The 16824-nt window shown below is 42.3% G+C and overlaps 1 protein-coding gene across 2 annotated transcripts in view; it reads right to left on the bottom strand.

The window, feature by feature from the left end:
* Window positions 1-6734, bottom strand: part of SNX24 (sorting nexin 24) — a 147048-nt gene extending 140314 nt beyond the window's left edge. Inside the window, exon 1 of one of the 2 annotated variants that reach the window (XM_073344835.1) lies at window positions 6555-6734. In XM_073344835.1, coding sequence (XP_073200936.1) covers window positions 6555-6719 — 165 coding nt within the window. In that variant the 5' untranslated portion in view covers window positions 6720-6734. Of the gene's footprint in view, window positions 1-791; window positions 1702-6554 lie in introns of those variants that run through there. The other variant, XM_073344836.1, reaches the window with a different exon arrangement.
* Window positions 6735-16824: the final 10090 nt, after the last annotated feature.

Genomic DNA, 16824 nt, shown 5'->3' with positions numbered 1-16824 from the left:
TCATGCAAAAACATAAGGCAAACAGACACCTACCGCATGTCCCACCAATAAGGCTAGATTTAAGTTTGTTTTCTCTTACAGGTTTTTTTTTTTAAACCAGCGATCAAAATGATTTTGGTGTCTAAGCATCTGGTTGGATCTCTGAGGAACCTAATGGATTGGTGCAAATGGATACAGCATTTGCCAACTACAACAGAGCAAGAACCAGTTGTGCACTTTGTGAACAGTTAGCCAGGAGGCGAGGAAATGTGAAGGGAAACCCGACAATTTATTACAAACAGAAGTGTAGATTATATTACTACTACTTTGTACTTTCTTATACAGCATCTCCCATCCAAGAATTCCAATATGTTTTACAGGCTGTATTAAGCCATAGAACACCTCAGTGGGGTTGAGAACTATTATTATTCCTGATGGGGAAAGAGACACAGATGACAGGTCACATATGTCAAATGCTCTGAAACTGAACTTTGTACAAAGAAGTAATAAATTCTATCCTTTGCTAAAAATGCTTCTAAATTGGTAAAAGTGTATGCAAATTCTTAAGGATTCTTATACCACTGCTACTGAAACAGATCCTGATTTTCAACTGAGCGCTCAAAAACTAGGGCCAAATCAAGGTAACCTGGATCCCTAAGCACACTATATATCTCAACGCTATATTTTGCTTAAACTCTCCCCCTCCCTCCTAGGTGTAGCAATAGGGACTCTCTTCTCTTGGGAGCAACAGGGATAGCAGTTGGGATTCCCTCTTTCCCATGGAGAATGGGGTGGGGTAGGCCAGTACTTACCCCAGCAGGCAGAGTGTATCTGCTTGGGTGGGTGGGCAAGGCCTGCTGCACTCTTCTCCTCCTGCCATACACAGAGACCTCTGTTGGAATGGTTTTGGCTTTCCTTCCCACCCCCAGAACAGTAGGTCCTGACGTTACCATCGCATTGAGATCAATATGGCAGTTTGCCCCTCGCTCTCAAAATTACTCCCTGGGGCTGGGATCCACTACCCAAAGTTTAACAAACAATAATCATGCATACAGAAACAACTTTGTTGTCATAAGGAATTTGAACCTGGGACCTTAAAACACCAAGTTATAATTTCCTGGCTTTGAGACATGTTGTTGTGGAGTTCTGTTTTGTTTTCTTTTGTAACTGAAACAGTCTAGTACTTTTTGCTAATGTATAAATTTCTTTAAGAATGTTCATTGTCCAAAATTAACTGTCTTAAAACGAATCCAAAGAGGAGAGAGTCTTCCTCCCAATCTAAGAGTCCTGGTAGGGCTGCAGGAGTCAAGTCATGAACTTAAAGGCCAAAATAATTAATATTTCTCCCCACATCCATCTGTTTTCAGGTGAATGAAAGAACACTGAAGAAACAGAATAAGCAGGAAACATAGCTGCTAAATTTTGTGCAGCTCCATGTGTGGCATTTACACAAATTATTTAATATGCTAGTTTGCATAGTTGTAAAGATGTAAATAATTTGTATATAACAACAAATTCTGGCTTTAATGCTCATGCAACCTTGGAAAATGAAGCCTCCTGTTTATCTCCAGGCAGCATCAGGGCAAGCTCCCCACACAACACATTGCCCTGGCAGTATGCCTGATCTTGTGTGGGTTGGGGGAGGGGAAGTAGAACTTCACCTACAGGTAACAGGGATAGTTTAGTCTCCATGGCCTATGAAGTTCATGGCCTCTCTAATAAGTCTACCAGTTAGTACGAAGTCTGATGATTTTTGGAGGTGAATCAAAGATAATAAAGGGGCAACCAACATCCATTTGATGGGAAAAACTTTTAAACCCCATTGCGTTGAGCTGGATTCCTACTGGTGAATGACAGGCAAAATGCGTTCATTACCTATGTCCTCAGGCAGCCAGTGCCTTAGTAAGTGCTAATTTTATACTTTTAAGATTGAGGTTTGTTTTCTAGAAAGATAAGTCATTATAATAAGTTCTGACTTTTTTGGAGCTTACACAAGATAGGGTCTTCCAGTCTATGCATATGCAAGAACATCTCTGCACACTGCTCTCAGATATTATAGGATTTGTTTGAAGAAGACTATCTCATGTTGTTACTAAAAATACATCATCATTAGGGTTGCAGATTTGCCACAACATTTTTTTTTTAAACCAAAAACCATGGAACAGTCACAGCTTACTAAATTACTATGACATCTGTGCGATTTTTGATAGAAAATGCCTTCCCTGTTGCCTGACTAAGGGGGCACTGACCACCCTCAGCAGTACCTCTGCCCCAGCACAACAACCTGAAGACCAATCCGGTGAGGAGGGCCTGGGGAGAGAGCCCATCCCACATTAATTCCTGGTAGCGGTGGCTCCTGCAGCACCTGTTCCATGGGGCTAGGCTGGGGTCAGGCCCAGTGTCCCACTTTGGGCATTGTGACCTAGTGCATAGGGTCACAGCACCACTCAGGTTTGATTCCCCCCATGCTCCTGTCATGACAGAGGGGCAGGTGAGCCAAGCCAAGCACTGCTACTCCATGCACCAGGTTGCAATGCCTGCCTTGCGGCACAGCGTCCAGACCTATGGGACAGGAGCTGCAGGAACCTCTGCTGCAGGATGAGACACAGACAAAACAGGAAAATCATGCTGTGACATCTTCCCACTGTGACAAACCTGCAGCCATAATCATCATCATCAAGGCAAATCCCAAAGGCAAGACACAGCCTCCTTGCAGATCAAGCATCACCCGGATCAGTATCTAGCTACAACAATAAAACAAATACTAACATAATGTCCAAAATCATCTCTACATGTTTTGCGACATAAAATCATTTCAACAATTATATAAAGCTACTGTGAGGCTAATCAGCCAGAGCCGAATTCATAACACAGAACTCTACCACTTCATCTACAGAAAGTGTGTTGTTATCCTCAATAAGCAGCCCAGAGAGTGCGAGACAACACACATTTCACCACTGGTTATCCAACTATTTTTGTCAATTAGCACTAGAATGATGGGTGCCAGGATTCATTGGTTCTATTCCTGGGTCTAAGAGCAGAGTATGTTCTAGTGGTTAGAGACAACGTGGCGAAGTGTAACACTACTCCTATCTGGGTCACCTGTTGGGACTGAACCTGGGATCTCTGGATCGAAAACCATGGACTTCTATCATGTGATCTGCTACTATACCAATTATCATGCAAGTATTAGTAGACTCAAACCTTTGTATATGGTCTAGCCACGCCGGGGCACAAATTCATACTGTGTTGATATGGGTTAAATAAGCATATAATTTGGCCCAGTTCATCTGAAAGCCAGTGTTGAAAATAGATGAGACTTATTCCCCCCCAGCTATGCTTCCAGCGACCTTGTGCAATTTTTCAGTTACCTTAGCTGTAAAATGAGCAAAGATGCTTGCCACCCCTAAGGTAGGTGTATGAGACCTTCATTAATAATCGGTGTGAGGTGCACAGAAATACTAAGAACAGTGAGCAAAATTGCTGAGATTTGAACCCAAGATGGCTTGGTTTGTAGCTCAGGGTATTTACCCCTAAGCTACAGAGTACTACTTGGAGGAATCTATCTCTATTTTACCAATTGTGTAGGAATGAGAGACAAGCCTACAGCATGTGCCACCAACACACAAAATACATGACATTTAGCAGGCCCAAGGAAGATGAGAATATAGATTCTCTGACAAAAGTGAGAAAATCAACGGTAATCTTGTAACAGACAATGGAAGTCTAAACGTTGCAAAATGAGGTGGCATTATTGGGAAATAAATCATTAGGAGTCCAAGAGCTGAAACTAATTGGCATAATAATCATGATGATGATGATGCTGCTGCCAGCCTCCATCAGCCACTTGTTAAATTTTCAAACAAGCACTTTTGTGCTATTCCTTCTTGCCCCTTATGCTTGGTAGGAGCTCTCCATAAACATCCACAAAGCGACCTCATTATCCTCTTTCAAATCCCCTATTAAATTTTTTTTTCCCACAATGCCTACAAGAAATTTGACAGTGGATGGGCCTCTGGTGTACTGAGATCATACAAAAAGAAAAGGAGTACTTGTGGCACCTTAGAGACTAACCAATTTATTTGAGCATAAGCTTTTGTGAGCTACAGCTCACTTCATTGGATGCATACTGTGGAAACTGCAGCAGACATTATATACACAGAGACCATGAAACAATACCTCCTCCCACCCCACTCTCCTGCTAGTAATAGCTTATCCAAAGTGACCACTCTCCTTACAATGTGTATGAAAATCAAGGTGGGCCATTTCTAGCACAAATCCAGGTTTTCTCACACACACACACACCCCCCCGCCCCAAAAACACACACACACAAACTCACTCTCCTGCTGGTAATAACCCATCCAAAGTGACCACTCTCTTTACAGTGTGTATGATAATCAAGGTGGGCCATTTCCAGCATAAATCTAGGTTTTCTCACCCCCCCCCATCCCCATACACACACAAACTCACTCTCCTGCTGGTAATAGCTCATCCAAAGTGACCACTCTCCTTGCCTACAGACAGCCCCCCAACCTGAAGCAAATATTCACCAACAACCACATACCACACAACAGAACCACTAGGAACCTAACTCTAACCTAGGAACCTATCCTTGCAACAAAGCCCGTTGCCAACTGTGCCCACATATCTATTCAGGGGACACCATCACAGGGCCTAATAACATCAGCCACACTATCAGAAGCTCGTTCACCTGCATATCCACCAATGTGATATATGCCATCATATGCCAGCAATCCCCCTCTGCCATGTACATTGGTCAAACTGGACAGTCTCTACGTAAAAGAATAAATGGACACAAATCAGATGTCAAGAATTATAACATTCATAAACCAGTCGGAGAACACTTCAATCCCTCTGGTCACGCAATTACAGACATGAAGGTCGCTATCTTACAACAAAAAAACTTCAAATCCAGACTCCAGCGAGAAACTGCTGAATTGGAATTCATTTGCAAATTGGATACTATTAATTTAGGCTTAAATAGAGACTGGGAGTGGCTAAGTCATTATGCAAGGTAGCCTATTTCCCCTTGTTTTTTCCTAAACCCCCCTGCCCCCTCAGACGTTCTGGTTAAACTTGGATTTATGCTGGAAATGGCCCACCTTGATTATCATGCACATTGTAAGAAGAGTGGTCAGTTTGGATGAGCTATTACCAGCAGGAGAGTGAGTTTGTGTGGGGGTGGGGGGGTGAGAAAACCTGGATTTGTGCTGGAAATGGCCCACCTTATTTATCACGCACATTGTAAAGAGAGTGGTCACTTTGGATGGGCTATTACCAGCAGGAGAGTAAGCTTGTGGGGGGGGGGGGGGGGGAGAAGGGTGAGAAAACCCGGATTTGTGCTGGAAATGGCCCAACTTGATTATCATACACATTGTAAGGAGAGTGATCACTTTAGATAAGCTATTACCAGCAGGAGAGTGGGGTGGGAGGAGGTATTGTTTCATGGTCTCTGTGTATATAACGTCTTCAGCAGTTTCCACAGCATGCATCCAATGAAGCGAGCTGTGGCTCACGAAAGCTTATGCTCAAATAAATTGGTTAGTCTCTAAGGTGCCACAAGTACTCCTTTTCTTTTTGTGAATACAGACTAACACGGCTGTTACTCTGAAACCTGAGATCATACATAAGAACATAAGAATGGCCATACCAGGTCAGACCAAAGGTTCATCTAGTCCAGTATCCTGTCTTCTGACAGTGGCCAATGCCAGGTGCCCCAGAGAAAATGAACAGAACAGGTAATCATCAAGTGATCCATCCCCTGTCGCTCATTCCCAGCTTCTGGCAAAGAGAGGCTAGGGACACCATCCCTGCCTATCCTGGCTAACAGCCATTGATGGACCATAGCCTAGCGTGTTGTCCAATACTGCCGCAATGTTTCTTTGTATTCCCCCATCTGTACGGATCCATCTGTTGTCACTTGTCTTATACTTAGATTGTAAGCTATTTAGGGCAGGGACCATCTTTTTGTTCTGTGTTTGTACAGCACCTACTGCATCGGGGTCCTGGTCCCCACTTAGTGCTCATAGGTGCTACTGTATTACAATTAATGAATAAATAACAGTCACAATAAAACGGAGCAGATTGCAGTTGTCTGCACTGTTGGTAGGGTGGGGCATGAAGACAGGCTCCAACCTACCATGCTCCATCTCCTCTTATCCAACAGGTCTCAGCAATCCACTGACCTGAGCAGCCACACCGCACGTGGATGTCAAATGGCACCAGGGTGCAGTGCCCTGCCTCACTCCAAGGGGCCGGCCCTACGCGTCTATGAAGAGAGCCAGCATATGGAAAGGACAGCTGCGAGCTGCCTGGCCACGGGCCTCCTGGTGAGTGGGTGCCAGCCATGCACTGGCTGTCTACGCCCCCAACGGCGATGCCAGCCAGTTCCCTGGCTGCACGTCCTCCAGCAGCCCAGGGAGGCAGAGACCCGCCACCGGTGGGGATGGGGCCCCCGGCCCCTTCGGGACCGCCTCGGGGTGACGGTGCAGGGCACCAGCCGCACGCAGCCCGCCCCACCGGGCCTCCGCTCGGCCCCGCGCCAGCCCCTCACCGTGTACCCTCGCTCCAGCTCGCTCTCCTCGTAGCGGAAGGACGGGATGTACAGCTCCATGGCGCGCGCGGGCCGGGCCGGGCACCGCAGCGCTCCAGGGCAGCAGCAGCTCCCCGGGACCGAGCCAGCTGCGAGCGCGTCACGTGACGCGCGGGGAGCCCACATGACGCCAGTACGCGGCGGGGGGCGGGCAAGGCCCCCAGCGCAGCAGCCGGCCTGGGACCGAGGCGGCGCGGGGCCTCGGGCGCGCGAGCCAGGCAGCCCAGGGCAGCTCGCGAGCTGCCCGGCCAGGGAGCTGGGGCTGGAGCCGGCCCCTGGGCTCACCCAGCCCGTGGCCGCCGGCGCGCTGCGATTGGCCCCTCGGCGTGCTCGTTCCCTGTCCGAAACTCTCCGCTCCGCCACACGGGGTCCCGGCCGGGTAGCGGCGCGGCCCTCAGAGAAGGTACCTGCCGGGCGGCCACAGCCGGCGGTATCCACCCTCGTGCCAGGCCCTCAGCTCCTGCGGCTTCTCCTCTGTGTGCGCAAATGGGCGCGCTCGGCCTGTAGCTTCTCCAGCCGGGTCAGCATGGTGTGCTGGTTAAAAGCCTGTGGCTCACTCAGTTCTCCTCGTGCTGTCCTTAGGATAAACATGACGATGCTTTTCCCTTAAATAGCTCAAGGGCTGTTTCCCCCCCCCCCCCCCCCCCATAGTTGCATTCTTGTTCCTTCTCCGTCCCCTCAACGCTCCTAGAGATCCTCTCCTTTGTAAACCAGCCACGGAAACAGCGTTGTTACCGCCTAACACTGAAATGTGCAAAAGTGGTTTTTGACAACTGCTGCCGTTGAAGTCACAGTTGTGCACTGCTGCTGATCATCCGTTTCTGCTATTTGCTCTCAAATCCAGTGCTGGTTGGCATAATTGCTGTAGCTACTGGTTGTGATGTCGGTGTAGAGGAACAAACAAATCACTTTCTAAACAAACAATATTGTTTTATGCACCTGCTTTAGTAATAGCAAAGAAACCCAAACAAAAACAGCTGTAGCATAGTATCAAATGTAGCACCAGAGAGGTTTTTTTAATATCTACCTCAAATTAGTAGACATTAAATTCATCTTTAATGTCTCATTCTCACCGATACACTTTCATGTTGAGCAAATCCAGGCACAACTTGCAAGAGAAACAGTAAAGAGAAATACAGAAAGTCACAAGTAGGATGGACTATGAAAAGCAAGTACAAGAGTTTCTGAGGAGGCATCAGTAACTATTTGATAAATAGAAGGTAGCAGATAGTAGCTATTATCCCAGGCCAGAACAATACTCCTGTATCCTGTTAAATCTTTCACTAGTCATACTATCTCCTGGCACTATTTTCAGTTTACTGTTGACTCTACATCAAGGTCACCCAATATGGTTACCCAAACATAAAAGGTGACAAGCAAATCAGTGAACGGTTGGAGTTTTAACACTCTATTAAAGAATCAAGTCAGGGTAACAGTTACAATCTTTGACTTTGAAATTGTTTACAATTCACATTCTGCTTTGAGTAGAAAAGGTCATTTTTGGCTGGATAGGCTCTTGATAAATTTTTTAATTTAATTTAAATTAATTTTAATTTAATTTTTTAATTATTTTTAAGCATACAACAGACAGCTTATTTTGGTTTATAGTGTGAGTATATTGGTTTCTAGGCCTAGGTACAAGAACTATAAAATCACATACTGTACACTGAACTAACATCAATTAACAATAAGGAATCTCTCCTCCACCTCTGTCTTCCATAGGAGAAAAAAAAAGTCATCTATTCAAACCATGGCTTCAGAAAATAGATAGGCCTTGCAACATGCAATGAAGATAATCGTTTTTTAACTCTGTTGCACTAATCAGGAGGGAAGAAGGGAGCAAAGTCTCTTCAGAACACCCTTTTCACCAGTCTAACAAACCTAGAGAGCATCTGCCTGAACATTCTCGATCTTAGCTGCTGGTGTAGAACTTTGAGTCCAGAAAAAATTGTGGCCAGGAACTTTCCTGTTGACTTCAGTGAATGTCAGGATTTGTAGTCACTAAAATACACAAAACCAAAATAATTTAGTGCATTTCATTTGTAAACTGACACCAAGTGTCTGCTTTAACAGATCCATTAAATTATGATTGTTTTGTACAGATGAGGAAAAAGTGGATTGTGTTCTGAAACATTTTGAATAATCAATTCGCCTGTCTGATGAAACTTCCATTAAAATGTCAGTTTTGCTCTACTGAACAAAATACAAAGGAAGGAGCAGATGTTTATTCGTTTGCGAGATTAATTTCATACAAACAAAATTTAGCCCAAAAGCAAATATCTGAATTGATCACAAAGTAAATTTTGGAGGTAAGATCTAAGTGAAATATTAGATGCATTTGATGTATCCCCAGGCTGCTTTGTAACTAACAGTTTATATAGCACTTTTCTCTCCCTTATGCAAAGCTTACTAGCCCCAAACATCAGCCATCCATCTTGGGGCAATAGAAGACAACAACCACCCCACAACATCACAGGAATCATAGATGCAGATGACAGTCTATATTACCTTTCCTCTTTACAATTATGACAACTTAACAGACTTGAGTGCGCGCGCACACACACGCACACACTTTTGTTTCCAAGGTTTTCATTATTAAAGTGGTCAGTTTGGTCATTTTCCTCACTGTTCTCATTTATCTTTGGAGTTTTCCTGTAATCGTTGTATTTATATAGAATGTTAACACTATGCCCCTGCAGGGCTCTGGTTTCTATATAATGAAATAAAAATGAAATACAACAACATTGTTGCAAAAAAACAAAAACAAAAAAAAAAACCCACCAACCCCCCCCCTTATTAACTTTCAAACAAACCTAAGTAAATGATCTAAGTATTCATACCACATCTATCCCCATATCTCAGCGCCAAGATTATCAAGTGTGAAGTTTCCTTAGTAAGATGACGTAGTAAGCCACTTCTTTATTTATCCCCTCTATCTTTCCCTTGTTGTGGAAAAGCTAACTGAAGCGTGTTTTACATTTTGCTCTGTCAGGAAAGATCTGTGGCCAAGAGAGTCAAAGACAAAACCAGAATAAAAACATTTAAATATTACACATTAAATATCTACACAATATAACAATACACAGTAAGCACTCACCTGAAATGAGGGTTGGCAAATTCATTCGCCATTCCCCTGTGCACAAAGGCAGTACCTGAACTATGTACGGGACTGTAGACTAGAAGCTGTAGTAGTGGTTAGAGCAACTCTGGTGCTGCTCCATGATGGTGGAGGTGCAGGCTGACAGAAATCCATTCCCATCCACAATGGGCTACCTGCTAGTGAGGTATTTGGGAGGATTTATATTGCAGGTAATTTCATCCAATTTTTTCCAGCCTCAGACATTAAACTCACAGCAGTGGAAAAGGTAAGCTATGTAACAAATCTGAACTGTCTAGTTTAGCACTATAAGATACCTTAATGAGAATAATTTTTATGGTATCCAGGATTCTTCAGAAATGTTAAGCCCTGAGAGTCCTATAACTGACTTCTAAGTTTTATTCTGATCTCACATGATGTACACCAGAAATGATTCAATTGAAGTCAGAGTTATTACACCAGTGTGAAACTAGTGCAAGAGTTTTGTTGTGTGGCATTATTATGGTTTGTCAGTCATTTATTGATAATTTAGAAGGGCTACCTTTCTTCTTCCTAAAAGCAACAGAAAGGCTGTTTTTTCCTCCCAAGAGCAATACAGTTCACTAATGAGAAAAGAGTTTTTGAGACATTAATCCAGTTGAAAATTCGATGATATATAATCAACCAAGAGGATGAAGGAAAATTATATGGTGAGCAGAATTTGAGCAAGAGGCATTAATATATTTTGTAATATTATTCAATTTTCACAGTATATCATTAGCATGTGAAGCTTTAAAATTCTAATTTAACATAGAAATCAGGGTTTCTCTGCATGGCTGATAGACCTGAAATTGTCTTGGTTTACTACTAGCAACACGTTTGGGGAACAAGAAGCCAAAAGGACATAATTTATATGACCTGCCCTACTAAAACTTACAGAATACAAATCATGGAGAGCCTGGAGTGAATGGAGATGCACTCTGGGATTCTTATTTCTTCACTTGAGAGAGTCTTCATTCAATGTAAGATCCTCATGAACCAAAAAGCATGGTAACATCTTAGATAATTTGAGCAGTGTATTAATCTTTGTGGCGTTGACCTGCACATATGAAATTATCTATGTTTACTTTAGAAATGAGTACATGTAACAGATGTGGAGAAAGCACTATGCTAATGTTGGGTATGTTTCTTTACCCTTTCCTGTACCTCAGCTTATCTCTCTGCTATGGCACAGTCCAGAAATTTAGTCTTTTCAGGACTCTGTTATATATCTATATCTACAATACAGAGTTAAACCTCTCATAGAAGCAGAGCAACACAAAAATCTCTACAGGAAAATATTTACTAAATAATTTGCATACATAACAATTTATTTATTACCCTTGAAACAATTGTGAATATTGTCAATAACTTGTTTACAGACAACACTTTTGGGGTTGAGGATGTTCTTCCAAGTTTTAGTACTTGTTATTATCACAAGTTCAAATGCAAAAGCATAATTATGGGTGCACACATACATACAGCTCTCCTAGCGCTCTTCTCTGGGAGGGTTTACCCTTCTCAATTTCTGTGGAATGGTGTCCAAGTCCACGTCAGGGCATTCTAACTCGTCAAAGTTGGTAAACAAATGATAGTGCCACAGCCTCCTACAAAACTTCCCTTGAGTCTTTGCAACAACAGTCTGCAATTTGCACAGCCCAGAGCAAATTCTAGTCATTCTCCTCTTCTCCACTGGGAGCCTGCAGTTTAATCCAACAAAACTGAAAGTCCCTGGAACACAATCATTACAGGAGACCCTTCTGATCCTTGAACTGCTGTATTGCTGAATCCACCAATTTAGCAGGCTCGCACTCTTATTATAAACTCCTTTGCCACCTCTTGAGTTCTCATTAGTTCCATTTTCTGGATTTGCATTGTCAAGCAACTTGCCTACAATGGAAGTTGCCTAAGTAGTTTCAAACAACCGATGAGCACACCTAGTGCCTGCCACACCCTATTTCTGGATGATTCTAGCCTATCCAGTGGAGTCACCCTACCTGGTTGTGGTCAGTCTGCAGACAAAAAAAAAAGTACCCCAAAGCAAAAAATATATTAATATAGGAATAGCCAAAATTCAATAAGTCCCACTAGTGATTTTTAAAAGCAAAATTGTTAAAAGGATGAAGGACTGATGGGACACCAAAATTTTTGAACCAGAAACAAGGTAACAGCTTTCCAGTGGTCATCCGTTGAGAATGAGCAGGCCCTTTTAAGAATTAGTTTCTACTCTTAATTAAAAATGGCATTGGGTAATTCAATAGTCAATGTTTTGCATTGGGTTCTGGATCAAAGCTGCCGATTTTAGCACAAAGATTTATTTCCACCTTCTGTAGCTGCTAGCCCTACAAACTAGGCCTAGAATCTGAAAGTCAAGTATGAGCCTGCTAATTCAGAGCCTAACAATATAGATTCTGCAAACTGAATTTACTCATCAATGTTGTTGATACATGACTCACAGATGTCAGTTCAGTCATCCATACCCTTATTAGCTATGCTAATAGGAGTAATTAAAAGCTCTCTCTTATTTTAGTCAGTAAAGCAAGCTAGACTTTGAATACCCAGTTGGTTGGGCCAGAAGGTGCCATTTTTACAGGCAGTTTTCAGAGCAGAACAGCACTTTAAAACTGCATATTTATTGATTTTAAGAAAGAAGATAAAGAGGTTTACTTACTGGTAACAGTTGTTTTCTGAAAGTTGTCTTTGGGCATTCACACTAATAGGATTCAGCACCGCACAAGTTGCTGTATAGAGAAGCTGTGTCTGCTGCGGGTGGGGACAGCAATAAGGTTTTGCACTAGGATGGCATAACTGGATGTGTCTATATAAGAAAACTCACCCGCCAGGCCTCTTCAGTTCCTTTTCTCAAGGCTGTAATACAAAAAATTCTAAAACAGGGGATAGCAGGCAGGTAGTGGGAGACCACTCTTGAAGAACAGTTACCAGTACGTAACCTCTCTTTCTTCTTCTGTGGACCAACTCCATGTAAGTTTATTTTGCAGCTCAGGAAGTGTCTGAAAATAGCAGAGCATCCCTGTCTGCTCCATTGCATAGGGAAGAGTATAGATTGGATGCAGGTGGAAGAAAGATATATTCCACTACCACCTTAGGCTCCTGTGTAGCAAAATGTCCAGTAGTTATATGTCATAATACATCTGCAATTTATGGGACTCTATTTAACACCATTTTGGATTATTTACCTGAAGAGCAAAGAGAAGCTGCAAAGTGACTAGTTACTGAGGGAAGGACATTAGCCAGGTATGCTCGGAGGGCAGCTTAGGACACCTCAGGTTCAATGTTATGACCACTGGTATAGTTCTGAGAAGATACTCCTGGCTCTGAACATTGGGCCTTGTGCCAGACTCTTAGAAGCTAATTGAGGACCTACCCTTTGAGGGTACTGAACTTTTTTGTTAGAAGTCAGATAACACTCTGGAAAAGATCAAGTCTGAGAGTTGTAGCTCCATCTCTGGGACTCTCTTCATTTGCATCTGCTGCTTTAAAAAAAAAAAAGCAAAAAAAAAAAAGCCATATTACACAGGCTTTCTAAAGCCAATCTCCAGCTGCTCAGTAACAGCAGAGTACCCTACTTCAGAGGCGATATCAACCTCTGGCCTTTTCTAAAATGGCTCCTGTAAAAAGAACACAACACAGAAGCAGAATCCTTTGCTGTACATCATCCCAGCCACCAGCTCCCAAGCATCTGTTTTAATGGGATGCTCAAGAGCTGAAACTTCTCCCCCTATGGTTTGGGCCTCATCTTTCTTCTTCATTGTTTGTTCAAGATTCCTGCAGAGTACTGGATATTAGATACCAGGCCCCCTCACTTTCCCTGTCCTCTGGGGACCCCCTCTCACAAGAAACTCCTATTGGAGGGCTAAGCTCCCTTCTTCACAAAGGTGCTATAGATGAAGTTCCAGTGCAGCACCAAGGAGGGGTTTTACTCCAGATATTTCCTAATACCCAAGCAAGGAGATGGTCTGAGACCCATCCTGGACAGCAGAAACCACAACAGATATATAAAAACTTTCAAGTTCAGAATGTTGTCATCAGGGTACATTAACCCATCCCTGTCCATAAGAGACTGGTATGCAGCTTGTGTCTTAAAGGATGCTTGCTTTCATGTAGCAGTAAAACCTGCCCACTCCAAAATACCTCCAGTTCTGTGTGGGATCAAATCACTTCACTATCATCCTTTATGGTCTGTCCACAGCAATGATAGTATTCATAAAATCCCTCTTGACATTTGCAGCTCAATGCTAAAGGGGCTGAATCCCATTACTTGGAATGCACAGAGGCGCTCAGAGAAGAACAGATTTACCAGGGCTCAATTTTGCTGAGCTCCATCATCTTCAGCTCCTGGAGCTGAGGGCACTCTGGACCACTGAGGATCAGGTCCCACTAACCTTAATCTCGGGAAGGGAGAAGTAGTAAATCATATGCTATTTGCAGTAAAGAAAGTTAGTTCAATTCCTCCTGCCATGACCCAGAATTTTTTCATATAGGATATGAGGAACTGTTTGCTCAGAACATTAAAACTTTAAATTACACAGATTTCACCATGAGCTGGAAGCAAGATGGCAGGTTCCCTCTCTTTATTAATATTTTTAAATAGTTGGCAATATACATATATTTACAGCTAGATGATAGGATATGTTTTTACAGCTACAGTTTTTCTTAAGACTGTGTGCAAAGCCAATGCTAGCATTTCTTTGCTAGCCTTTCAAGTATGGCAATCTTAGCCTCACAGCCCTTGAAATAAACTGCAGTGGGCTAGGAATACGCATGTCTTTTTTCAGCCTTGAAGCAAAGCAGCAGAAAGATATTGGCCAGATCTTTTGTCTGGATAACTGAAATCCCTTGCTGATAAATCTGTTTCAGACATCATGCCAAGTAGAAACATCCCTTGGTCATAGGTTCATAATAATGACTGATTCACAGCACTGAATACTCAGCTATTCTCAACAGTTCAAACAAACTTTTGGCTTGGAGTAGAGTAAGTTCTGTCACTGTTACAGACTAGTTGCATCTCTGTCTCCATTCTGGTGTCTCTGAGTGCACTCCCACAAGGCCCAGTATTTTGATCAACTGTTCTGACCCAGCAGGTCCAACTGATGTCAAAATACACCATGGAACTTTTAGTGCACAGTAGCAGGGACCACACGGATGGATGACTATAATCCCTGCTGCCTGCAAAACCACCACAAAAATTCTTCTGTACTGAAGTATAATCTGGGTATATGAAATTCTAGATGTTCTTTGCCTCATACAATTTTCAGTATTTTATTTCTGGTCATGAGAGATTTATATGTAACCAGCAGGATAACTGTCTCAAGTCTATCCTGACAATTTGTCTTAAAGGACTTTAAAAAAAAAATTGGCAGGTATCCAAACAATCGTTAAAGTGCTGTCTTGTGAGACAGCATTCAAAAAGCTGATGTCTTTGGCTGTTTGAAACGTGTCCCATTTGCAACTCCTTTATGTGTTATTTCCAAGCATTACAAACAAACAAAATAAAATGGCTTTGACTTAACCAAAAATTTAAGTCTCAATTTATTTTCCCTGGACAACATCACAGAATTTTGTGCCAAACTTTAAGGCTGGGAAACAAATTATAGCAAAATACCATAACAAGCAGCAGCTGGTTAATGGACATGTCAGATTTTCACATAAAGTTGTCTGAACATTTGGAAAATAATTAAAAAGATCAAATAATGGTTTACAACCTTCACCCTTTGATGTCAGAGGACATTCTCCTCCTGACCTTCTGCAAGATTCCTTAGACTCCTAGTCATGTCTTGGAATTTAAACCAAATTTAAAAAAAATTCTTTTGGGAGTTCTTGGCCCTGGGAAGTAAGAAATTTAGCCAAACTGGCTGTGCTAATGAAGTCAATATTACGGACCTCATTCAAGCACAGGACTGACCTAGTGTTCCAGTTGGCATATCTGCAAACTGTATTGTACTGGTTCACCCCTATCTTTCGATGAGTCGTGGCCACAAGTAATTCAAAGGTATGTTTATTGGTCCAATCCTGATTTTCATTAAGAAATTAAGAAAACAACTAACTAGCTGCTTCCTTATACTTTGGGATGACAATACAAGTTTGTATTCAGCAAAGAAATGAGGCTCTAATTTGGACCCAGAACTATCCTTTGGTCTCCTGAATTACACCTGAAGCGCTAGGGCTAAGAATAACTATTTCCTTTATTAAAAATCAAAGTAGAGGCTTGCTTATGGACCCATAGGTCATCTGATTTGGAGTTGGATTTTTTTGCAGTTAAATTTGGATTAATGAAAGGCTGAGGTCTACTCTAGTGCAATCCTGTACAGTGAAAGCAGAACTTCATATGCCAGATATTATGTCAGGCTAGAGCTGGCTGGAAACTAGAATGCCTGTTCTACAGGAAAGTCTGAAGTTTTGTTTTTACTAAAACAGTTTAGATTTTACTATCTGTGACTTGTGTTTTTATATATCAGTTTACAATAAATGTTGAAATATTTCAGCTAATATATTATGACATGACAAAGCATTCTGACTTATTTATTATTTTAGGTTATTTCATATTTTGTTACATAAAATCGATGATTGGTATTCTGATAATTGGCCATTACTATCAAAATTGGTTTGCTAATTGTTTCGGTAACCAGCAATTTCCTATTGAAATTGGTATAATAAAAGAAAAATATAGCTAGGGAGCCCACCGTTCCCCAGCCTGGGTTCCGTCAAACCGGCATTTTCCAATGGAAAATGTTTGGTTGGAAAGTTTTCAACCAGCTCCACATCAGATATTATGTGAAAGGAGGAACACTTGGGTTGCAGATGTCTCAGTTAACTGGGCAGCAGCTGCGCACCATGGATAGTCCAAGTCTTTGAAATAGGTTCTTCTATCCCAGCTAGCAGATGAGGAAGCCGATTCCTGTCAGAGCTGGAGACAAACCAGTGTATTTCTGAGCCATCAAATTCATTACATACTGGGTAACTATACTAAGAAGTTCATTATTTTATTTCCATCTGAAGACAAAGGAACTTTACTCAAGTGTCTGGGCAGATACAGACGGAATAGAGAGCTTTTAAAAAACAGGAAAGAAGAGGAAGGAAAGTATTCTAGGCAGGATA

Source organism: Lepidochelys kempii, chromosome 5 (assembly GCF_965140265.1).
Source record: "Lepidochelys kempii isolate rLepKem1 chromosome 5, rLepKem1.hap2, whole genome shotgun sequence".
NCBI classification, from domain to species: Eukaryota; Metazoa; Chordata; order Testudines; family Cheloniidae; genus Lepidochelys; species Lepidochelys kempii.
Note: the sequence above shows the minus strand (reverse complement) of the source record. Positions and strands in the feature narration are given on the sequence as shown.